General features: G+C 36.6%; 1 protein-coding gene across 5 annotated transcripts in view; it reads right to left on the reverse strand.

Moving 5' to 3' along the window:
* Positions 1–2,479: 2,479 nt before the first annotated feature.
* cracd (capping protein inhibiting regulator of actin dynamics) overlaps positions 2,480–26,551 on the reverse strand; it is a 195,797-nt gene continuing 171,725 nt past the window's right edge. For 2 of the 5 annotated variants that reach the window (XM_052009995.1, XM_052009991.1), the window contains 7 exons: positions 22,228–22,389; positions 20,577–20,642; positions 19,920–20,117; positions 15,631–18,334; positions 12,603–12,793; positions 7,933–8,098; positions 2,480–6,305 (listed from right to left, as the gene is read on the reverse strand). In XM_052009995.1, the coding sequence (XP_051865955.1) occupies positions 6,145–6,305; positions 7,933–8,098; positions 12,603–12,793; positions 15,631–18,334; positions 19,920–20,117; positions 20,577–20,642; positions 22,228–22,329 (3,588 nt within the window). In that variant the 5' untranslated portion in view covers positions 22,330–22,389 and the 3' untranslated portion in view covers positions 2,480–6,144. The remainder of the gene's footprint in view (positions 6,306–7,932; positions 8,099–12,602; positions 12,794–15,630; positions 18,335–19,919; positions 20,118–20,576; positions 20,643–22,227; positions 22,390–26,551) is intronic. The other 3 variants (XM_052009994.1, XM_052009993.1, XM_052009992.1) reach the window with 3 other exon arrangements.

The following is a 26,551-nucleotide window of genomic DNA, read 5'->3' on the forward strand; positions in this document are numbered from 1 at the left end:
TTCTTTCATCACTGCTTTGCACCACTAAAACTGTTCTTGCAGTTAAAATCTAGTTCTGTAGTGGAATTGTAACCTAAATAATGGTATTCCATGCAAAATTTGTAACGCAGTAGCAGCTTGGTTTTGCACTAGGGAAAGATGAAAGTTGATTTGCCTTTACCAGATTTCTGGATTACACAATATATCAAATAACTATAGCTAGTCTTTGATAGAAAAGAATTAATGTTTCTTGTTTTGAGATTTTATTCATTTGCCAGGTGCAGTATATTATTGTTATTCATGATGTTGCTCATTTCAGTGGGAGAAATAGAAAAATGAAGCATGGTGATAGGTTGGGAAATATCGATGTACAAATGCATCTGGGTGTCCTTGTACCCAAGGGCATGGAACCACCGTGGAGTATTGTGTGCAGTTTTGATCTCCTTAGATAAGGAAAGATGCTCTTGCTGTAGAGTGAGTGCACCAGACTGATTCCTGAGATGGCAGGTCTGTCATGTGAGGAGTGATTAGATCGATTAGGCCTGTATTCAATAGAGGTCGTCTCATTAAAAGGGCTAGCTAGTCTGGATGCAGGAAGAATGTTTCCCCCCATGGTTGAGAGGTCCGGAATGAGGGGTCACAGTCTCAGAATATGGGGCAAGATGTTTAGGACCAAGATAAGGATAAATTTTTTCCCTCAGAGAATGATGAACCTGTGGAGAAGATGGTGGAGGCTGAGTCGCTGAATGTATTTGAGAAGAGGTAAAGAGACTTCTGGACACAAAAGGCAACGGGAGGTAAGTGGAGAGAGTGAGAATGTGGTATTGAGATAGACGATCAGCCATGATCATATTGAATGCCAGAGCAGACTCGGAGCTGAATGGCCTACTATTTTCTGTATTTCTATCATTTGTCAAGATGTTGCAAATAGGGAAAAACTGCCAATCAAAAAATTCAGTTGGGGATTAGGATAAAAATTGTTTTTGAGTAGCCTGCTGAAATAATAGTTGATTTTGTTAGCTGCCTGCATGGGATTATATTTATTCTTCAGCAACTTAAAACTGAATATATACTTATTGGGCTGATGATCTTGATTTGACCCCTACTCAAACTTACTGGGAATCAGGCAGAGCAAGTGAGGCCTTAGTGATGGCTAGGCTTCAGGTGGCAGACCTTGGGACCCTGATCATGGAATGTCTGACAGGTGGCATTGCTGGGGACACAATCTCTCTTCCCCTCAAACCTGGGAGTCATCTTAATTGTTTTTAACTGTCACGAACCAGCAACAAAAGAAACACACTGAGCATGATTCAGTGTTAAAAACTATTTTATTAATCACTACTTATGATAATACGTAAAATAAAAGTAAAAATGTTAGTATGTTAGAATTCAAAAATGTTAAACCTTGAACGTTAACCCCAAAACTAAACTCTTCGCGTGTGTGTGTGTGTGTGTGTGTGTGTGTGTGTGTGTGAGAGACAAAGTCCAAAACTCCCAGTTCCGGAATGGTTCTTAAAGTTCAGTTCCGCAAGCCATAAGGTGAAACATGAGCAAGGGCTTCTTCAACAACCACCGTTGTCAGAAGATAAGACGTAGATGTAGAAAAACAGAGAGAGAGTAAATACGAAATCCAAATGTTCCACGATGGAACCCAAACGACACTTCAGTGTTTACTCGGTAGTGACTTCCTCACCCCGAAAAGCATCCGAATCGTGGTCGTCCACACACAAATACCTGTTTCCTTCTACAGGTCAGCAACAAAGTGAACTCCACCGGATTACTTCCAACTTCCATACATGGATTTCAGTGGCAGACACAGTTATAGTTTCTCATCCATCGATAGAGAAAACTAGCAGGCTGGTGTCTCTCTCACTTCTCTCTCTCTCTCTCTCTCTCTCTCTCCTTTTCTTCTTCTGACTTCTTCTTCTGCGTCATTACGTCCTTTATCTTTTATTGACGTAAGCACGCCCCACACACACATACACACACACACTCTCTATCTTAAAGGGACATTCACTGAGTCCGTAAATTCAGAGAAATTTAAAATCTATTAAAACTTTTGTGCATAATTTAACATTTTGTTTGATTATGAAAAACACTTTAAAACAGCAAGGAATGATTACCGTTTTCCTCCTAATCTTTTGAGTCGGGAAACTCCACTCAAATGAATGGGGATTCCAGTTCAATGCCGGGTCTGACTGGTGTGGGATCGCTGAGGCAGATAATCACTAGTGTGTATATCTGGATAAAATCGAGACAGCTTTCTTATGGAATTTCTTTGAGATCTTAAGAAGCAAAAGACTAAAGGTAAAAAAGTTTGGTCAATAAAAGGTATTTATTTCATACAACACTTTTCCATTATACACTACAGGATTAAGTGCAGTGTTGGAATTCAAAGGTATGTAAACCTAAAGAGGCAACACAATTAGAAACAATCGCACTTTGTACACTTTAAAAAATAAAATTAAACCAAGTTACAGTAACATTGTATCATAAAATCACATACAATGAAATGAGTGAAATATTAGGAATAGTTATTTTAATTATATGTAACTTTGCCATTTTATACTTTTATGATTTCAGAAATAGTTTGTCTACATTGTTTTTAAAACGATAAATGAAATTGTAAAATTATAAACAAAATATTCACCAAGACAAAAGTTTTGTATTCCAAAAAAAATAAGAATCTTGCCCTTGAACAAACATTTTGATAATTTATTCTATATTAACTACACAGTGCTTATTCCTTTCAGTGCTTAATAAATGGGAACTCCATGTAATTAGCTCAACAAATGCTATGATTGAATTTCAAGGATTAATATAAAGTGACAGTATAATAGTACTTAATGTTTGTTAGTGCAAAGTAGCTTAAGCAAAGGTTTTGGACAACATACAGATACGGCATTTCAGTTTCTGACTTTAAGTTGGCACTCCAAATATTTTCGTTATTGGAGTAACAGGATGGTTAAGTTTTCTGTGCTGGTTTGTCTGCATTATATCTATACATATACACAATTTGCACTTTTTATTATTTTTCATACATTTTAATACACTTGAACCCATCTTTTATAAATTTCAAATGTCAGAATTGTATCAATCAAATGCATGAAAATCTGTATGTTGACAATAATAATAGCATTTACGTTGAATCCTACCTGGAAAGATGTTTTACTGTAATAAAACATCTTAATAGAAAGCCCACAAGAGCTTCTAGATTAGAACATTTAAGGTGTATCTGGACATGCTACATAAAAACTGTGGGGTTTGTATTTTTTGTTACATTTTATTCCCTAATAGAAAGAAATTACATAAGCAAATGACATAGTATACAGTGCTTTCATTACTTTAGATAGTACTTAAAATGTAATCTTTGTTTTATGTGTGCATCAGTTCATCAAGAAAACCAAAGAAGTAGATTCTCAAATACTGACCTAAATCAAGTTTCATGAAATTTAAAAACACCACAATAAAGTGCATAAATTGGCAAAAGAAATACTTAGTGGATAACTGCTTATATTTTATAATGGAAGAAAAAAAAATGGCTGTTTAATCTGAATTATCCAGCCTTCTATTTTCTGTTCCTGGTTGCAGTATAGGCAGAATTGCTGCCATTTCTACTTAAGTTCCTGCCATAATTTCAGTCGTGATCCTGTTTTCTTTTTGATGTTTTTAAAAACATAAATGCTTAGTTTTAAAGTGCTGAAAATTCCATTACTTCAAGCATGTTATAGGGGTGATATTTTTGCTGGTAAAGGTAAAATCTGATTTATTCCTGTGAATTTAAATTTTGCATTCAGGTAGGCAGAATAAGATTTTATTTGTGATGGAATGAAGGCTGTGTACTTTTAATAAAAGTCAGCTTTTCAAAGTGCAAACCAGTTGATTCCTGAGTAACAAGAAATGTAACTGTAGTGCCAATGAACAATTAACCAGCCAGGAACTAATAATTATATTAAACTATCTACCCATTTGAATTTCCTTTTATCCTTTACATGTCTTTTACTATCCTTTGCAACTTAATACAATGGAAAATATGCTTGCAGCAATGCAATTTTAGCAAAATCATCATGTGTTTTGAATTTCTAAATACTTTGGTCCCCAGTGACTGAAGGAACAATAGGACTGTGTTAGTGGTGGAACATCTGTAGAAGATGACTTTATCAAAAATGGATCAATTTAGAAAAATCCATGCAAACTATATTCAATTTAAGAAACTAATTTGCAGTTGAATTCTGTTCATTTGTGAAATATGAGATAATGATTCAAGATTTAAATATTCACAAAGCAGCTGCTTCCCCTCCATAGTAATAGAAAACAAAAGCTAGTAAGTCCTGTTCAAATTTCTTCCAGCCAAAGATATTTCTGAAAAGCCCATTGTTCAGTGAATAACATTTATTTGGCTGTTGGAATAGTCATAGATATGATAAGTTAAGAAGCAGTATACAGGTCTCACATTTGTAAACACGGTTTCCTTTAGCAAATTTTGCAAGATTGACAAGCACTTTTGAGCCAGATGTTAAATGCCAATGTGCATTCTTTTTATATATGGAAATCAACCTGTTAGGGAGAAACTGAAATAGAGAAATGAAACGTAAGTGTTGAGAGAAGAGGATCAGGCTGTCAACAAAATAAATAGGATTTAAAAAAAATGAAAACAGAGCAGACATTCAAGGTACTCAATAAATACTTATTTGCAATTCAGTTGAAGAAGAACAAAAATAGTGGGAACCAAAGAAGAAATAATTATGAAGAGGAAAGAGGAAGTAAAAATACTTTTTTAAAAAAAGGAAAGAAATTCATTAAAGGAGAGAAAGTGGTTGAGCAATTCGAAACTTAATACAGGCAACCCTTGAGTAACGGGGGTTGGGGGTGGGAATTTGTGCTCCTAGGAAACGGCCCATATAACAACCGTGCATCAAGAAATGAGAGTTTTGGGGGCGGGATGGGTTTGTTATTTATTTACTTTTTTCCCTACAAATTTTGTATGCAAATTTTTATTCTTTATCCCAGATTTTTGGTAATGATCTTGTGAATTCAGTCAGCAGATTTCTTTTGCCCAAACTGCCATAACGCAGGGGTCACCTGTAGCTACACGAAAAGACACAAGCATGAGTGCTAAATGTGGTAAGTAATGTATGGCACAAATGGCATTTTTTGTGGACTTTATTTCTGTATTCCCTCAATTCCTTTACAAGCGTAACAGTAATCTATTTTCCCCGTGTACTTAAATCTTATATCTTAAAGATGAGTATGCAAAATAAAGCATGCTTGTGCAGTTGGAGACAGATTTAAAGTGATAGACTACCACTGAGGTTCAGAGCAGATCCACACTGAAATGCAGTGCTGAAAATATAATTTACGATGCAGAACTCCACAATCACATTCAATGAAGCAGATATTTACTTTATAAACCTCTGTTACTTACTCAAAATTTGTTCAACAGGAAAGGTGAAAAATAAAAATAATGGAGAAGGGGAGGCAATAATCTTTCGTCACTTTTAACTATTGTATGTAATTTGTTTCAATATTTACCTTGACATTTCGGTCTACAGTTCAGCTAATCTCTAAACCTTGTTATAAGTATTGACAACATTAACCAGTTAGTACTTCAGAAGAAACCTTTGTATTCCAGAATCACAGGCATGTATGCCAGAATTTAACCCACATGTATTAAATGTAATTTAAGAAATAAAATTAAACTTAATTTATAATTATGAAAATAGTTAATATTGCATTACATTTCTTCTAAGGTCCAATTTAAATGACATAGCATTACAAATCAAAATGATAAATCTGAGAGCAAAGGGAAGATCTTTTCTAACCATTCCTGAAAGAAAATTTGGGTGTAAAGTGGTGGCAGCTGGAGTTAACAATACCTTTAACATTTGAAGAGCACAACATTTAAATGTATGCAGTGGCAATTGCATTTCCTTTAAAGTTTTAATTTAAACTGTATATTGGAAAAACTACAGAGCCTGTGAATGGAAATATACATTTACAACCTACACGTTATTTGCATTCTTGATTTACTGAGAAAGGTGATGTCTGCAGCACATGCAGTGATTTTTTTAAAATTGTTAATCTATATGCAAAAAATACACTTTAGCACTATTTATTTAGTGATAGTTATACGGGATGTGGTGGCAGTTCCCAGATCTATTGGGGTCATTTAATTATCTGAGGACAGTCGCTCCAAGCTTTAGCTTTTCTCTTGGCAAGGGCTAACCAGGCAGGTTCCACTGATACTGGTGCAGCCTCAGGAGTTGAGAATCTCTTCGGCAATTCCTTTACTGGTGGAATTGAAGCTACCGAATCACAAATTTCAACTAGTAAAGAGAATTTAGTAAAAAAAAACAAGAAAAACAAAAATGAATGTATTGAAGAGTAAGATACAAGGTAAAGACATTACAATTAAAAGGTAGGAAAAGCTTACTGTAAAGAAATTCATTTTACGACTATCCAATGCACTATCATTTTTCCCCCATCTGGTCCAAGTGTCTTTGAAATACTGATTAATTGTAGTCACAGGTAATGTTTAAAGAGTCATCCTGGAGACTTCTAAAACAAAAATCACCAAGAGAGTGTAATATGTAGTAATTCCCACTCAAATTGACAAAATGTACGAGATTGTCAGCGAAGGATTTTTTTCTTACCAGCACTCCTGTGCCATTTAACTCAGTGAACATGGAAATACAACATGCTTCTAAAGAGCACAAAGCCAATAATTTGGGGAGTGGGTAAATTGTAATGGTTCAATTTTTTCCAGGCTGTAGTTTTACGATTATGATAAGCATTTATCATTTAATCTCTATCAATTTGTAGTTTCTTTGACATTTTTATTCATTGATAAGCAACTGCTTGCTAGTGGCACTTGCACAGTTATTTAGGTGACTAGCTAAAACTGATTACCAGATTATTACCGACGACAGGGATTCACTCGTATCTTCAGAATTTTTGCTTGTGTAAATGCTGAAGGGTATTGTTCATGTACATCTAAGTAACACTGGCACCATTTCCATGGAAAACTGCAGATGAGGATTTTGGTGACTGAGGGAATTCAGTGCAATGAGGGGAAGAGCTGTTTTTTTTGGTATTGTGATCTTTTTTCCTCCATTACTGTGAGTTGTCATTAATAGCCCTAATCCTTTGCCAGCAGTCTAGCATACTTCTTGTACTTCCACTTAGTTTTGACCCTGCTTCTAATGTTATTGGGTCCCTTCTGCAGGGGATCTTGCCCACATATTAAAAATGAACTGTACAGCACCGTTTTCAAAGGAGAAATAATTTATTTAGTCAAAGTTGTTTTGAAAGTGAAAATTCTCAATTTGATTTTAACTTGGTATTCTGCTATTGACTAAACCTTAACTTTGTGTTACAGGTAAAGCCGAGAAACAGTTAGAGGAAGTATGTTTTTGGTTTGAATGTGAGAATTAAGAACAAAACAAATTTCATTGCTAACTTGCACACAATAATTAACAACTTTGTATTCATCAAAAACAAATTGTTAACTTTTTAAATTTCATTTGCGGATGTGGACGTTGCTGGCAAGACCAACATTTACCTAGGTTTGTGGTAGTGAGGCATCTTCTGGACAAGTCATGATGGTTTGGTACAATTGAGTGATTTTCTTGGCACTTTAGAGAGCAGTTTGCTGATTCAGATAAAGATGGGAGATTTCCTATCCCATAAAACATTATCTCTTGAGGATCTTCAGGGCCATTATTCTTAACTAAAAGGTTAATAAAATGACTATCACATTGGAAATGAAATCTTGGTGACTAGTGAAGGCTCAGTGACGAGTTTCTCACACTGTGCAGAAGAAATATTAAGAGCACAATGTTTCAGGATTCATATTCCCAAAACAACTTTGAAGCAGCAGAATTATTTGATTAATGTCAAAATAGAAATGGTTTTTGAAATGTATTCTTAAATTTTAAAAAATGTGTCAATTACCTGTGACAGAAGTTGGAAGTGTGGCAGATTTTTTCAAATGTTCACGACGTTCCACCTTTGATACAATATTGGTTCCAATTTTCTTTTCTTCATCCTGAGTGGATTTCTTCAGTGTACTTATATAATGAGTGCCTGCTTTAATGTCTGTAGTGCTGGAGACTGTTATCTGTATTGGCAAATTGTAAAAGAATGTTTCATCAATGTGTCTTGCATGTAATCAGGTGGTTAACATATTTGTTTGAAATACAATTGCTTACATTTGGTGATTCAGCCATTATATAACATTTGAATAGCAAGGTAAATTTTATGAATGTTTATTATTAGTGTCAAGGTACATTCCTTAATTTGACCCAAAGGTTTGTTGATCTTCAATACAATAGCATTAGATATTTTACATATAAAGTTCATTTGAGGAAAGACATCCAGTTTAGGATTATCTCTGGAGGTTTCCTGACATTCCATTTTAAACAGCTCCACTACTGCCTCCCTTCCCCCAACAACTGGTTCACCTCTGGTGTAACTTCCCACATTAGTTGAAGAGTGAACAAGTTTTTTTTTACTCCAATTTAATTAAATTTGACTGTTAATTCAATCTCTTATCATGTCTTAAATATTAAAATGTTCAGAGAAAATGGGGAAAAAATTGCAGAAACTTCAGGACAATTATAGAACAGTACAGCATCAGAACAGGCCCTGAGGCACACAATGTGTGTGCCAATCATGATGCCAATCTAAACTAATCCCATCTGCCTGCATGTGGTCTATTCCTTGCCCATGTATGTGTCTGTATAAATGCCACTTAAACATTGCTTTTGTATCTGCTTCCACCACTTACCCTGGCAGCACACTCCAGGCACCTACCTCTGTGTAAAATAAAAACTTGCCTCAAATCTCCTTTAAACTTTCCCCCACTCACCTCAAAGCTATGTCCTCTAGTATTCAATGATTTGAGAATCTATTCCATTTTTGTAATATTCTGAAAGTAATAAACAGTGACTGACATTTTTTTAAATTCCAAATCTCAATTTCAAAACTGTCATTACAAAATAGCAATTGTCTTGTCAAACTGTTTTTCAAACCATATTTTAATTTTTAAAAAGATCTGAATATTTTCTGTTAATATCCATTAAAAGTTTCTCTCTGATGCTCTTGAGCTGAATGTCTTAATCACTAATCATTCTCTTCCACAGCTTCACAACTACATTCATTTTTCAAGAAAAAACAAGCTACAGTGCCAGTTTTCTAGCAGTTATATTGGGAAATTTGTTTCCTGCTTTTCACCCACAGTGAAAGAACATAGCACATTTCTACGTGCCAGCTGATTTTCAAGGCCATGTGTAATAAATTCTCCTTCACTTTTTATGTCTGTGTTAGCTTGATTCAAATTAACTATTTTTCATTGCATGAACTTTGTCAGAGATTTATACCACAGATTATTTTCCTCAGGTATTTAAACACTGACATTTTAATTGCCTTGGCTGGAGATTTGAGTCAAAGCAAGATTTATGGCTTGCCTTGGTTTCAGTTGAAAATATCTGGTATGTTCACTTTTATGGTCCGAGCAATCATCTGATTATCTACTTAATCAGAAGGCCAATTATCAGGATATGATGCCACTTGTCTGTACACAATGCCAGAATAAAAATGATTATTGTTAATCCATGACCGGCTCTCTCCAACTATGAAAACAAATATCTTGTTAGTATGTGGAAAAGAAACCAATGTAATTTAGTTCTTAAATTGAAATATTGGTAAAAGACATTCACACCAGTATACTTGATATTTGTATCATTAGGAGCAAACAGTAGTTATAGACCTAGATTTTCAATTGAAAGTAACCGTGTGGTTATTGATGTTCATCAAACTTCAAAAGAGACAATGCACAGTTAAACACCGAATTCAGGGCACAAAGTTGATTTACTTACTCAGCAGAAACAAGCCGGAAGTTAGAGTTACTACAGTCAAGTGTACCAACCTCCATTTGTTGGCTTTGTTTAATGTGATAAGTTATAATAACCACAAAACAACCAATGGCTTTGAAAATGTAATTTTACCAGTGTTTCATTCCTTCAGAACTGAGTGTGTGATGAAGATTTTAAAAAAATTCTCTTTTTCTGATGACCTCTTTGCCATATTCTTATTCTATTTTTCTTTGCCCATTTTTAAATGCTTTAAATCTAATTTATTGTTTATGCTTTATATTTGCATTTCAGCCCCCCACAAACTGATGAATAGCGAGTCACACGTCTCGGCATTAAATTTCATCTGCTATCTATCGACCCGTTCTGCCACTGTTTTGAAATCTTGTTGAAGTCTATTACAATAAAATTCCAATATCTCAATATCCTATGGTTCAGAAATTCCAATGATTCAGAGTCTGACTCGCTGGGTTCTGTTTCCTGTGCTCCTTTTAAATTCACTGGGTTAACTAGAAACTTTATACTATATAATATTTAAAAATAAGGGGTTGCCATTTTTAGAATAGTGACCCCTTGTTCTAGCTTCTCACATAAGAATAAGCAGCCTCTTGATTCCACTCTGTCAAGAACCCTCATGATCTTGTATGTTTCATTCAAATTAACCTTGACTCTTGGAAATTTCAGCAGGTACAAGTCTAGCTTGCCCGCCCATCCCTTGTAAGGCACCTAATTCCAGGTTCCTCCTTTAAACCTCCTTAAGTATGGAGTCACAGCACTCCAGGTGTACGAATGTTCTCTATAACTTAAACACAACCTCCCTACTTATATTTTCAATACCTTTTGGCAGTAAATGATAACATTGTTAGCTTTGTGAATTATTTACTGTGCTTGTGCATCAGCCTTTTGTGAAGCATGCCCTAAGACACCCAAATCCTTTGGATCTCTGCAATCTCATCATTTAGCAATATGATTTTTATTTTTCCTGATCAGAATCACTGACATACGTCGTGAAATTTGCTGCAAAGCAACAAATTTCAGGGCATATGTCAGTGATAATGATTCTGATTCAAAATAGGCAACTTCACATTTTTCCCAAATCATACTCAATTTGCCAGATGTTTGCCTATTCACTTAACCTATCTATATCCTTTTGTAGCCTCCTTATGTCACAACTTAATTCCATACCTATCTTTGTGACATTGGCAAATTTACTAACAATTCAGCTGTAAAAAGTTGAGGCCCCAGCACCAATCCCTGTAATACAACACTCATTACATCTTCCTAACCAGAAAAAGATCCATTCATGCCTATCCTCTGTTTTCTGCTAGCTAGTCAACCTTCTATCCATGCCAATGTGTTTCCTCCTGCACCATGATCTTTTATGTTCCACAGCAACCTTCGATGCCAACCTTAATGCCTTCTGAAAATCTTAGTATAGTACTTAGATTTCCTTTTATCCATAGGGCATTAATTCTTTAATAGAAACAAACATGCAGTACTGAGTGCGACTGAGGGCCAATACTTTTACGCACACTTAGTGTATGCTTGGTATAGTGATAAAGGATGAAATTTTCCCCAAAGTATTTGTTTAATCTTTCTGCCATTTCCTTATTTGACTTTATAATTTTTGTCTCTCTGTCCCTATGGTACTTTTGTTAATCACTTCCTTTTTGGATCTTTAAAAAAAGCTTTAACATTTATAGAGTTTAATGATTCATGCTAGTTTGTCTCTTTTTTTTAACCCCCTTCCATCAATTTTAGCTGAATGCTAAAATCTTTGCAATCTTGTGACATTATTCTTCATGATATTACAAGTCTCTTTAAGTTACAAGTATCTTTATCTTTTCCATTGTTGAGCCACTTTTCCTCTGGGGTTTCTTTTTCTCATGCCAAATCATGAATTATTTTTTTAAACATGCCACTATTTTCTATAATACCTTTTAAATCCTGATTCCCTAATAACCTTTGCTAACCTGCCTCTCTTATTGTCATAGGTTCTTACATTCAAGATATAAAACTATAGTTTCCAAATTCATTCCAAACTCAGTGTGATATTCTATGTGATCACTCTACCACAGAGGTTACATACTATAGGTTATCAATTAACTATCTCACTATACATTACTAGATCTAGATTGAGGTGGTGGATTAAATGGGAAGGTTAATTGGAGGAGGATAGAATAGTTTGTGTTTCTACCCTTAAGGAGGCAGTGACAAAAATGGATTGTGACAAATTGGAAATATCTATGCTGAACTTTATAACATTTAAGCCACATTGCTGACGCTATACTAATGTAATTAAAACTGATGGTTGTTGTGAGCCATATTTCTTTCTCTTATGCTCTTGTCCTCTACAAAGTGAATCAGGAACTTAAAATTTGTAGAAAATATTAAAATATGGTCACATTTTATCTTTTTTGGATGAGTAAACCACAAATATCTGTATTTCTTTAACTTGGGTTCCCTCAATGTTCCAAATCTCTTAAACAACAACATTGAAAGCAGACTGAAAAATATTCAAACACCAGCTATATATCTAATGATAAATGCAGTACAAATAACTATCATTATGAATGCAGTAAAAATAATATAGTTGTATTAAAAGTAGTAGAATCTTATCATCACAACACAATTAATAGTATCATTAGCTCCCACCAGACTTGATACGCAGTCCTTCAATTCAATCTAACAGTCAAATAATCTAATAATCTAACAATCTAACTTCACTTTGGAATAAGTGGAAGTGCTTACATTTTCTTTAATCAGTTTTTCAGCTATTTTGGCTTCCCTAGCCTGCCTTCTCTCCTCTCGGCTTGCTTGCTGTTCACGAAATCCTTTCTGCTTCTGCATTGCCAGTGTAATCCATAGAGGTTGGGCAGATTCCACCTTGTCCACAAGCCTTGAACTGTCCAGGGAATGTCTGCTCTGAAGGATTGGTTTTTCTGCAAACAGAATGCGGAAATGATTTTTTTTAACCAAAAGCACGTTGGCAAATCAAACTAGCTAAACAGATGCACTTATCCTCAGATTATTTCAGGTTAATAGAACGTAGAACAGTACAGCACAGGAACTGGCCCTTCGGCCCACAACATTGACTCCAGACTTTATCCCACGTATACCCAGATGATATCTTGACATTTAAATAATTTCAGGGGGGAAAAAAAAATTAGTGAACAAAGAAATGGGGATTTCAAGTTGTGTGGGATAAATATCCAATACATAAGATAAGATATCTTTATTAGTCACATGTGCATTGAAACACACAGAGAAATGCATCTTTTGCGCAGAGTGTTCTGGGGGCAGCCCGCAGGTGTCGCCACACTTCTGGCACCAACATAGCATGCCCACAACCTCCTAACCTGTACGTCTTTGGAATGTGAGAGGAAACAGGAGCACCTGGTGGAAACCCACGCAGAAACGGGGAGAATGTACAAACTCCTTACAGACAGCGGCCAGAATTGAACCCGGGTTGCTGGTGCTGTAATAGCGTTACGCTAACCGCTACACTACTGTATTAGTTAGACATTAATTATTACATTTAGTAGGATAACATGGGTATAAATTAGTTCTCAGGATAAGACTACTGTGTCTGCCCTTCCTGAGAAAATGTGATCTACAGGGGAACTCAACAATCAGATTGCAGATGCCTGGTGTAATTCTAAACTTGTCATGAAATGACACTATAGAGTTGTTTTATGGTTTCTGTCTTTTCCTTTGCTCTTTTCCTCACTTCACCTAGGAATAAAATGTCTATCTCTGCAGCAACTGATAACACCATACACGGGGAATTAAGCTCCTTATTTCCACCACTGCTCAAAAAAAAGTTAACCAGCAATTCATGAAGATGCTGTGTCTTAAATATATTAGCGCTCTAACTCAATTCAACAGAAGACATTTAATTTTTTTAAAATACAATTGTTAACAGTGATAATAACATGTTTGCTGTTGCAGATTTTAACCAAACCTAACCCATTGGCTGAATCATATTGTTGTGACCATAACTGCTGGTGCTCAGCCAGTGAAAGTGAAGTAGGTCATGGACTTGTGCAGATGCACTTCAATGTGGAAATTCGGGATATACTGATTGATTTGTGAGACCGAATCCATCAGTTATTCCAGAAGCAAGACCCAGCTTTGTTAGGGAATCCTATTCAGACATGGCATATTATATGTTTGCAACACATAATGCAGGGTTCCAATTTAGGAAATAAAGGGAAGGTATGTTACACTCTTGTAAAGGGAAGGTATGTTGCTTTGTTCAAATGCCCTGAGAACTGTGGGTGCTGAGTAGTTAACCAGTGGAGCTCACTCTCTGTGGGAGAGTAGCAAATTAGCCAGCTCCCAGCACAGCATGACTTGACCTAGGAAAGAGGAGGAAACGGACGATCAGGTCAAGAGACCATGAGCAGGACAGGTTTTTAATTTTCCTGGGAGCTGCACTCCTGCCCCTTGGAAAACATTCATATTTATTTGCCTTCTGAAAAATCTTTAGAATTGGGCATTCTAATACAAAAGAGAGAAAAAGTATATATTTTTTCTGAATACTTATTATACATATCTTGATGTTTTTGTCCAAAAGTCTCTCTCATTCTGTCTCTCCCTATCATGCAGCACCAAAGTATCAATCTCCATTTGGTATTCAGTTCCTGGGATGGGCTTTTTAACATAGCCATCATGGTAAGCTTATAAGGTCGTAAGGTTATTTGTGCATGCCTCACAATGAGTTTTTTAAGTTTAAAAGGCAGTCTTTGAAATGTTTAGATTGCTGTACCCTATTCCTGTCAAGCCTACGATATATTCCATAATCCTGGGTGCATTAATATGATACAGAAGTTGTTCACTAGACTTATCACCCAGGGACTTGGGTACAAAAATAAAGGAAATACAGAGAGTCATTCCAGTCCATTGATACAATGCTGCTCTGTTGGAGATGTCACTTTTTGGAGATCACCTTATATCTAGGCCTAATTTGCCCCCTCAAGAAAATGTAAAAGATCATGTGGTACTACTACAAATAAATCTACCAGCACCTAAAATCAAACTATCTGGTGTGCACAAACATATAGCTGTGTTTCTTACAATAATGACTAATTTTGATAGCACTGAAGGACTTCCTTGGTTGTATGGTGCTTTGAGGCAGCTGGGGGCTAGTGCGGGGTCATAGAAGGTGTTTTGTAAATGCAAGTCTTTCAATTTTTTTAAATCACCCAATGCTGAGGAATTGAAAGGAGGAGCCCTTTTTAATAAGGAGAATATCCTACCATTGTTAATAGAGCACAATGGAACCAAAATGGTTGTAAAGAATTCACACTTTGCCTACCTTTCTTAATGGAGTCTGTTTTTTTGTCTGCCCTCCATGGAAGGTTGATAGATGGGAAAAGAGATTTTTTATCTTTTGTTTCTTCTTCATTCTTTAATCTGTATGTTTGCACTGAGGTACCATTCTTCTCATCTTCTTTTCTCACATCTGAATCAAGTGAAGTCTTTGTGTTTTTGTGATCTGCAATGTCAATAAAGTCTGTCTTGTTTAAGGTAATGTGAGGGGATGGAAGTGCAGTGAACTGTATAGGTTTGGGTGCTAAAGCTGGTTTTTGAGATGTTTGTGGTCTTGATGAAAGTTTCTCATTTGAAAGTGCAGCAAGTTTATTTTTAATATGTTTTGCCACATCAGCACTACTTAGATGTGTAATCCCAGTCTGTGAAATATCTGAAATACTACTTAAGCTGTCTTTCAAAATGTTACTATTCTTATTATTCTTGGTATAAGAGCTTTGCTTACCAGAAACAGTGCATGATTCACCTTCTTTCTCTTTTGCAGCTAGGAAGGCTGGAATGCCTTCCATACTATCTCCAGCACTGTATCTCTTCTTCCTTTTTTGTTCTCCTTGCTGCTCATAGTGGAACCGAAGGGAATAGTGGGTCCTCCGTAATTTTATACCAAATGGTGATGTATCCATCATCCCCTCAGTTTGTGAGGTCACATTTGTAACTGCTCGGTTACCAATGGGAAGCTGAGCTTGTGGCAGGGAATGTTCTTTCCTTGATGTTGCAGGAAGACTAGGAACTAAAAATGATGGGAGATCTTTGGCAAATTTGCAGCCTTCAGCAGCATCTGTTATCCGAATATTGTGATTTTCTGAGTGGGAACCACCTTTTATGTCTTTGGTTACATCCTGTGCAATGTCTCCAGATCCCAAAGACCTACTAGATTCAGAAGAATCCATTGTGGAATTAGCCACAGGCACATTTTCATCAGGTGTATTTTGCTTCTCTTTTTCATGAAATATATTTACTTTGTCACCATCATTGACTTTATTGCCATCTGCCCATTTCTGCCATGCAGGTGTTATCGAAAATTTTGCGTTAGCAGATAATGTTTTTCTCAAACTGCCATGCACATTGGAAACTTTGTATGCAGTCCAGTCATCACTAAATCTGCCATGGACCCTTCTTTCCTTTTCTTGCAATCTTTCATTAGAACTTTTAAGAATTTTAGCCCTAATGGTAGCCCACTCAGTTAAAGCTCTTGACTGGTCAAGTGATTGTCCTGGATTGAATTTTGACTTTCCAATTCTGTTCCTCATATCAGGATTTGACTTGCTTGTTCTTTCAATAAATGGCAAATCAGCTTTTTTCTCTTCTGAAAAACCAAGCAATGACTTGCAGGCAGTATCTTTAATCTGTTTCAGATCAACAGCAGTACCACAAAGTTGAGCTCCAGTGACCAAAATGGCTGTGTGAGGAACATAACTTGAAGAGGAGAGACCTTTACTTGACTTTGAAGATGAATGCAAAATATTTGTATCTAAAGAAGGCACGGTTTCTCTTGGATGTGTCACAGGAGTCAGATTAACTTTTGGAAAGATGATTTGTTTCTCTCCTGAAGCAACTTGGAATGAAAATGGCTGTGACGTAGTTTGTCTTTCATCCAACTCTTTCCATCTAAGTTCTTCTCTACGTTGCTCCTCTTCCAGTGCTTCAAGGGATTGTTGCTCTTCTTGACTTATCACTTTACCATCATTTTGCCTCTCTTCATCTACCCTTTGTCGATTCTGCAAATCTGACTGTTTTTTTATTTTCTGTTGTTTTTGCTTTTCCAAATCTTTTCTTTGTGTTTCTTCGTGAGATTGTTTGTTTCCAGTGGCACTAAAACATATTTTCTCTTTCTCCTGGCTTTGAATAATCTCTTTTGTTTTTAAACATCTTACTTCTTTCTCTGTTTTCAAATCCACTATCTCATGATATTGCTTTTCTAGTTTTCTATTTTGTTTCTCTTCTTCACAAACTCTCTCCTCCAATTCACATACCTTTTCCTCCTTTACTTCATGACATTGCTGCTCTTTCTCATTCAATTTTTCCTCCTTTACTTCTTGTCTCTGCTCTTCCTCTCCTACTTTTTGCTCTACTTCTTGACATCTCTGCTCTTCCTCACGTAATTTTTGCTCCTCCATTTCTCTTTGTCTCTGCTCTTCCTCACGTAATTTTTGCTCCTCCATTTCTCTTCGTCTCTGCTCTTCCTCACGTAATTTTTGCTCCTCCATTTCTCTTTGTCTCTGCTCTTCCTCTCCTACTTTTTGCTCCTCTACTTCTTGACGTCTCTGCTCTTCCTCACGTAATTTTTGATCCTCTATTTCTCTTCGTCTCTGCTCTTCCTCACGTAATTTTTGATCCTCCATTTCTCTTCGTCTCTGCTCTTCCTCACGTAATTTTTGCTCCTCCATTTCTCTTCGTCTCTGCTCTTCCTCACGTAATTTTTGCTCCTCCATTTCTCTTTGTCTCTGCTCTTCCTCACGTAATTTTTGATCCTCCATTTCTCTTCGTCTCTGCTCTTCCTCACGTAATTTTTGATCCTCCATTTCTCTTTGTCTCTGCTCTTCCTCACGTAATTTTTGATCCTCTATTTCTCTTTGTCTCTGCTCTTCCTCACGTAAATTTTGATCCTCTATTTCTCTTCGTCTCTGCTCTTCCTCACGTAATTTTTGCTCCTCCATTTCTCTTTGTCTCTGCTCTTCCTCACGTAATTTTTGCTCCTCCATTTCTCTTCGTCTCTGCTCTTCCTCACGTAATTTTTGCTCCTCCATTTCTCTTTGTCTCTGCTCTTCCTCACGTAATTTTTGCTCCTCTATTTCTCTTCGTCTCTGCTCTTCCTCACGTAATTTTTGCTCCTCCATTTCTCTTCGTCTCTGCTCTTCCTCTTGTACTTTTTGCTCTTCCACTGCTTGTTTGTGTACTCTTTGTGCTTCCTGCCCTTGTCCATCTTCCAGTCTCTTTTGTTCTGCAAATTCATATTGTGTTTGGTCTTCCTGCCATTTATACTTCTTCGCTTCCTCTCTACATCTTTGTTCCTCATACTTTTGATGCCCCTTTTCTTCCTTTTTATTCCCTTCTGCTGTATTATAATGTTTTTGTCCGTTCTCCACACGAATATGCACCTTCTCTTCTAGTTCATATTCAAACTCGTGGACAGTCACGTTCTGCATATCCTACAAGATGCAAAGGTTTTAATTCTTTCCAAAATCTTCAATATAATATACACTATTTCACAAATCTTTCATCTTGATCCCCTCCACTGTTCCAGGATGATATATTTCTACTTTGCTGGTAAGAATGATAATTTAGTGATATATTGATGTTGATTCTAGATGCATGCCTTCTATAAATTAGCTCACGCAAGTTGAAGTGTGCGTCAAGGGCTTAATATATGTTTGTTACAAAAAGAGGACCATGCCCTTAAGGAAAACATATCTGCTCATAAACAGCCTTGTAACAACTATGACTGGAATATTAATTAATAATTCCAAGTTTTCTCCCATATCGTATTATTCTACTTATCTGAGATAATTATTTAACCTGATGCCAGTAGAATGGGAAAACAGCTTATAAGTGCAGTTCACTGTGGATAATTTTGAGTAAACCTTTCTTTTGGAATAAGGATGAACATAGCGACCCAAAGGTACAAATGTATAATTCCTGAAATTGCCATGTCAGAAGATAAAAACATAAAAAGTAGTTGCTTTTTGGTTTTATAAATAAAAGCATGGAGAAAAGAAATTAAAAGGTAATGATAAAGTTAGAGAAAATTTTTCTTTGGCCTTGGGTAATGCAATTTTGGGTAAACTATTATAGGGCATTTATTAAAGCAAAGGAGTGGAGTCTTGAGGTTCACTGGCGAAGTGTAACTTTAGTTATGAACACAGCTACAAAACTAAGTGAAAGTTTAATAGTTAAAATAACAGAGATATGATGAGTGTATTGTCAATTGCATTGGTTTTGATCATTGCTTTAAGGGAAAAAGGATAGATATTTGAAGCAAAGGAAGAATATGGTTATGGTGTAAAGAAGGAAGTGGGAACAGTTTTGGATTATTGTGGAATACAGGGCATTGTCGTTAAAGGCCTGTACTAATGATAATTGGCCTGAAATGATAATTTGGAGGTATGAGTTTGAATGCCACCATGATAACCAGGGAATTTTTAAATTCAGTTAGTTTAATAAATCAGGAATGAAAATGCTGGTATCCTTCATTGTGACTAATAATGTGATTGGAAGGTTGTGCAAAACCAATGTCCCTTAGGAAATGTTTCACCCTTACCTGTTCTGGTCTATAGCTAGTTAATGACATAGCTGTGTGTGCATGACACTTCACCACCCTCTAAAATGATCCAACAAGCAACATAATTCAAAGGAAACAACTGATCGGCAATAAATGCTAGTTCTATAAATTTAAAAACATTAAAGAAAAGCATTGCTAGCAGAGAGCAAACTAAGATAAATGGCTTCTTATAAATTAGCTTCTTCTGGTAAATGTATTCTATGCCTTCAACATACTTATAAAACTTACATTGTCATTCAATGATAAAGAATAACTTAATAGTTCAGAGAATAATTGTTTAGCCATTTTCAACTACATTTTAATTGTATGATAGGAAAATTATCATCTAATTAAATTGATGATTTTCCTGTGGTATGTTAACAATACTTATAATATGTATGGTGACTGTAAACTATGGTGACTTTCAAAAACAAAAATGTACAACACTTTCACAATATACGTAACAGTACAATTACCAGTGACAGTGACAGTCTCCCATGTTTCTTTGAGATTCTTTGATTCCGTGGCTTGACAGAAAGTTTGTGCTTAGCTGCAGTATTGTCGAGGCGGCTCATTGACTGTGGGACTGCATCAAGATTAATCGATTCAATGGTTCCACCAGAGCTTGCTGAAGGCAGGGCACTGGCAGGCCTTGACGATCGAGCTTGTGGAACCTATAAGATGGAGGGTACATCTGGTTTTAAACAATAAGAGATTTGTAAATCCATGAAGGATACAAATACTGATTTCTACAGTAATGAAGATTTACTTAACTTTAAGTTAGAATTAATACTAAACTACTGCTGACACAGGGAAACTGGAAACTAAAACAGAATACTTATGATTAAGGTTTATTATATTAAATATTAGCTTGATACTTCTCCTTCCACAAACGCTAAGATTGACTTGTGGAGCATCTCCAGTACTCATTGTTTACACTTAAATATTTGTGCACAATGCTAGCTTGAAAAGTAATCTATATTGTTCCTGGCTAGAATATTACATTGTAGAGTTTAGAGACAGAACAAAATTATGTCAATTTTATACCAACTGTTCTTTTAACATTTATTTTCCAGCTTAGAAGATATAAATAAACAACTTAACTATTTCTTAGTCATACTGAACTTTGTTACCTGTTCTTCAGCTTCACTGCCTTTTTCACCTAAACTTGGGCTTAGCCTGTTGGACAGGTCATGAGACTGGAGAAGGGAAAATGAATGGAAGGATGAATTAACACTGAAAATATGAGATAAAAATGGAAAACAGGGGAAAAGCTATTTAAATTTCAATGGGAATTGTTAATAATAAACTGCATAACAAAAATGTTTGAATTAAATTTCAATTTCATCTCTAAATGGTATAGCAATAATTCATTTTCACCCCTCACCATTAATCTATGTAGACAGAAAACACAATGAAAGAAAAGGAATCAAAATTCATTTTAGCAATGCAAACCAGATGTAATGTAATGATAGCATAAAATTTACAAATAATGCATTCAGTATTTGTGGAAAGCCCACATTTATGTATTATTTGTCATTTCATTTTCTTTATTCCAGAAAATGATCTTCAAATAATTAGCTTCTTTCTTACTAAATTCTTCCATGCTTATTGTCTGTTTGTTGCAACTTAACTATTTTTACCCATGTTCTGTACTATTTCCAAGACATAGGTCAACTACTGCAGGTAATCCAACACACTTGTACCTGATGGTAAAGAGGTCTATGCCAAGTTTACTGGGCAACCACTTTGCAGAGCACCAACACTCTATCCACACTGACCATCTTGCGCGTCTCATTGCATGTCATTTTAACTCTCCTTCCCATTCCCACAAGGACCTGTCAGTTCTCAGCCTTCTCCATTGCTATAGAGAGGACAAAATGCAAATTGGAAGAACAACATCTAATTTGTTTTGGGTAGCTTACAACCCAATGGTAAAAATAACAAATTTTCCAATTTCAGGTAACCCACACCCCTGATATTCCTCTCTCACACACACCCAACTGTTCACCTAGTTTTCTTCTCCCTTTGTTCTTCCCTCCCATGTCCCCCACTGGTTCCATATGCCCATCATCCCCTCCTCACCTAGTTCCACCCATCAACTACCAGTCTCTGTACGACCACCCCTCCCCCACCAGTTCCATCCACCCATCATATCCTCCCCGTCTGGTTCCACCTATCATCTACCAGCCTCTATCCCAACTCCCCACATATACTGCTATATACTGGCAATCTTTCCTGTTCCTTTAGTCCTGATGCAGGGTTTCAACCTAAACCTTTTGCCCTCCACAGATGCTGCTGCTTCCTGTGTTCTGTTTTTATTCATTTTCATAAAAATGCTCTAAACCCACGATTAGTCAATGCAGTAATTTTACTGTGTTACTTGTAAACAAATGGAGAGGGCTTACACTATTTCTCATTAAGAAAGTGCCCATTCAAACTTGAAGGGGCTAAATTCAGAATCTCTTCAAAACTGCTAGTGTTTTTTGCGGGTATTTCTGCCTTTACAAACATTAACATTGTGGCTAAATTACTGGGCTGGTAATCCAGAGGACTCCACCAAGGACAGACAGTTACAAGTTCAGCTATTTTGTGGCTAATGTTTGTAAATATATTGTCAGGTCCATGGTGTTGCAAAAATGAACCCATGACGACTAAAATAATCACTCGGATGACGTGGAAAACATGGTGGCAAATGGACAGCCTTACTTTTGAAAATATGGTTCAGAACTTATACAAAGTATTAGATGAGCTGATGAAATCTAGAGAAAATTGAACATTTACCTTGAGTCCTGAACCAGGTAACTGGAATTCCCGCTGGGTGCATTCTTCTAACGCACTTCTGGAAAACCCATCAACTTCTGAATTGGCTCTGGTATTTTCCATTTTCTTCACAGTAAGAGTCTGCAGTGGTTGACCAAATTTAATATTCCTTTCCAGCTGATGCTAAAATATAGCACAATATGTAAAATAAGTTGTTTCTTCATGTGTGCAAATTGTTTACTGTTAACTTATAATTACTAACAACACCTCGAAGCAAAACACAAACTCTGCATGTATCCCATGTCCAAATTTTACACTGAAGGCAAAGTTCACAAAGGTCCACTAAAGTACATTCGATCTTACCATCCTCCTCCTCTGTGAAACCATTAATAGTTTTGTTGGTCCCATCCAACACTAAAGGGAACATGTATTCAACGGAATGCAAGCAACTGTTTAAAAGCAACCCTGTCCATTAGGAAGATGTAATGGTAATTTATTGTGCCATATATACGACACAATAGCTTAAAATGTTGCAGTTTTCCCCTACCCAAAATAGGATATACAGATTCAATTGTGCTTAGTATATTTTTCCCAACTGGGGAAAAATCATTTTTGAAAAATGCTTAATATTCATTATGGGTAGTTAAAACAAAAAGAACAACATAGCATATAGAAATGTTGAATACATTGTGCTTCTCTTTTAATAGGCCTGTTCACTCCACAATAAATACTGAATGGTCTCAAAATAGGAAAATGGGTAGAACTGGTAGCGGGGGGAAAGCTGAGGTGGAGCAGCAGTACTTAGGGATGACAACATAACAGCAACACAAAAATGTGCAATGACGATCTGTCCAATTGAAATAGCATGACTAGATGTACAAGAGTGATTGATGCTTTTTCTTCTGCAAGGTTTTGTCTGGAGAATATCTGATAGTGAAAGTGAGTTAGGGAAATACATTTGCAAAGATATTGAGGAAATTGATAAAAATAATAACTATGGGGAATTTTAATCACCCTCAAAATAATTGCTGAGAGAAGAGAGGTAAAATGGATAAGGGAACAGAACTCAAACTGTGTACGGGATACTTTCCTAACCTCTTATGTAGAATATCAAAGACTGGGTAATAGAGTCAAGAAAGCGTGACTGACAAGCAGAGAGTGTGCCTTGGGAAAATAAAATGAGCAATACTGGAAAACAGTATTAACTCGCCCACCTCAGACTTGCGCTGAAAGTCTCGAACCTCTCACTCCTCCACACAGATGCCTGGCGGTCTTTACCCACCGAGGCTTCCTGCAGCATCGACAGCATGTTGCTGTAGCGGTTAGTGTAATGCTATTACAGCGCCAATGACCTGGGACTGCGTGGGTTTCCTCCGGGCGCTCCAGTCTCCTCTCACATTCCAAGACGTACAGGTTAGGAAGTTGTGGGCATGCTATGTTGGTGCCGGAAGCGTGGTGACACTTGCGGGCTGCCCCCAGAACACTCCATGCAAAAAGATGTATTTCTCTGTGTGTTTCGATGTACATGTGACCAATAAAGATATCTTATATCTTAAACAGAAATGTGAAACATCAGAGAGGGCATTCAATAGAGCCCAGGAAAGATATATTCAATAAAAAAACAAAAGCAAACCAAACACAACTGAAGAAGCAGCCTGAAGAAAGATAAGGGGAATTTAAGGTTTAAGAAGAAAGCACGAACTAAATACATAGCACAGCAAAGATAAATACAAAGCAAAGTGGAGAAAAGGAAAAAAAAAGCTGGTCATTGAAAACATCAACACAGCTTCTCCTTAAGTTGACACCATTTGCTGAACCCAGTCTTCATTTAAATTGTTCCCTCCACCTAATATCAAGAAGTGATTGAGTACACATTAAATGGAAAAGGCATACGTTCTGACCACAATACTAGCAGTAGTGCTGGGAATTTGTACTCCATAACTAGCCTTTGGTTGCAGCAGAGCAAAAACACAAGTATATGCCAAAAAAATGAAGAATTCAGGTTATTTCATGTCATCAAACAGCAAGATAGATCGTGATCCTGTCCCGCTAATTACCACTCTGTCAGTCAACTCTCAAATCACTCTGCAACGTGACGGAAGGATCATTGACAGTACTGTCAAGGAACCTTGATTCAAATATAGACAAAGAAGCTGAAATCCAGAAGTGAAGTGACATCAAGATGGTATGCGAATGTGGTATTATGGAGTTTCTTTCTGGGTGTTGTCATACCCAATGCAGGAGGAAGATGGGTGTAGTTGTTGGAGACCATTCATCTCAATCCCAATATACTGCTGTAAGTGTTCCCTCAGGTCAAGGCCCAAACATATTTAGCTGCTTCATGACCTTTTTGATCTTTCCTCCTTTACGAGGTCAAAAGTTGATATGTTGCTGAATACTGCAGCGTTTCCTGAATCAGTTCTCAAGTGCTCATGAGCTCCATGTCGAGATGCAGCAAGACCCGGATGATATTCAGGCACGGACTGATAAAGCAGTAACATTTGTGCCACAGAAGTGCCCAGAAATGACCATTTCAAACAAGAGGGACTCTAAATCACTTACTGGCTTTCATACCATCAGCTGACCAGACTGTAACTGAATCGTGAATATTAATACCGTGATCAAGTTCTGGGTAATCTGCAAGGAATGACTTACCTTTTGGTTTCACAAGGTATCTACAAGTGAGAAATGTATGGGAACAATCTCCATTTGTCAGATGAGTGCAGTTCCAACAATGTTCATGAAGTGTGACAGCATCCAGGGCAAAGTAGCCCTCGATTTTCGCCACATAAACCATCCTAAAATTTGCTCCCTTCACCATGACTACAGTGTGTACCATCTACAAAGACACCACAGTTACTTCCCAAGTCTATTCCAACAGCACAGCACCTCCCTAACCTGTGACCTCTATTACCAAAGAGGATAGAACAGAAGGTGTATAGGAACACCACCATCTACAGTTTCCCCTCCAAGTTATGTACCTGGAAATATATCAATGTTTCTTCATCATTGCTAGGTCAAAACCTTGGAAATTCCTAGCTGATAATACTGTATCAGTACCTTTGTTATGGAGAATGTAGTGGTTCAAGAAGGCAGCTCACTACCATGTTCTCAAAAACAATTAAGGATGGACAATAAATGTGGGTATTTTCAGTGATGAATGAATAGAAAAAAAAATTCTGGTTTCATACTTGGACAGAAAGTCAAAAGCCTACTCACTAGAAAGGGGTAAAGGGAGTGAACGTACTTGTGCCAGAGTAATGTTCAAGAAGACAGGCTGAAAGATACATTTGAATAAAGGTTCAAGAGACATGAAAAATAGGTAATAATTGTTCCTAAATGCACTGCAATTAGATTTAACAATACCAGTAACAGTGGTACACAACAGGAAATTCAAACAGCTTTCCTAATGGCAATTTTCCTGCAGAATAACCAAGCAAGAGGCCAACAGAGACTCTGCCCCACAATTTACTCTGTTTTAATCAGATGCACATTGTTACCTCGGAGTCTTTTACCTATTTCTTTTCCTCTGAAATTACTTGGTATTTATGTTCAGTGCCAAAAGCCTCTCCACGATTGAAGCTTTTCTCCCTAATGAACTGGAGCAGCCTTTAATGTAACCCACACCTAGTGAAAGAGAATTGAACAGCACCTGCACCTAATTCACTGAGAAGGTCTCCTGGATCTCAGATAGCTGTGAAATTAAAATTCCATCAGACTGCAAGAACATAAATTATGTAGCATGGTTATTAATAGCAGAAAGGATAAGCAAAACCATTAACAGATTGGTTTACAGAACATACATTTCCCCTTTGATAAATAAAGTATTGAAGATACCCAAAATACTCTTACTGTTACTGGATCTGATTAACAGCTTTTAATAGTTTTATTTTGTGAAGTTCTAATCTTCGCCAAAGCTGCTGAGGTTTCTGCTGATGACCTCAGAGCTCTGGGAGTAACTCAGATGTACAGAAGTAAAAAAAACTGCAGATGCTGGATGTCCGAAATAAGAACAGGAAATGCAAAAAATACTAAAACTCTGGGAGCAGAGACTCCGAGAATTTAAGTTGTTGGAACAGAGGACCAGAGTGTTTAAACGCAGCAGAAACAGAGGCTCCAAGAGTTTAAACACAGCAAGAATAGATGCCCCAAGAGTTTAGACAGCGGGAGGTGAGCACCAGGAGATTATAAATAACGGGAATAGAGATCCCCATTATTTACATAGTATAAACAGAGGCCCTCTTAGAGTGTAAACACATGGGGACAGAGGTCCTGAAGGTTTAAACATAGTGCGTACAGAGATCCCAAGAATTTAAAATCATTGTAATCTGGGCAGTGGTTTGGA

This window comes from Pristis pectinata, chromosome 2 (assembly GCF_009764475.1).
Source record: "Pristis pectinata isolate sPriPec2 chromosome 2, sPriPec2.1.pri, whole genome shotgun sequence".
NCBI lineage: Eukaryota > Metazoa > Chordata > Chondrichthyes > Rhinopristiformes > Pristidae > Pristis > Pristis pectinata.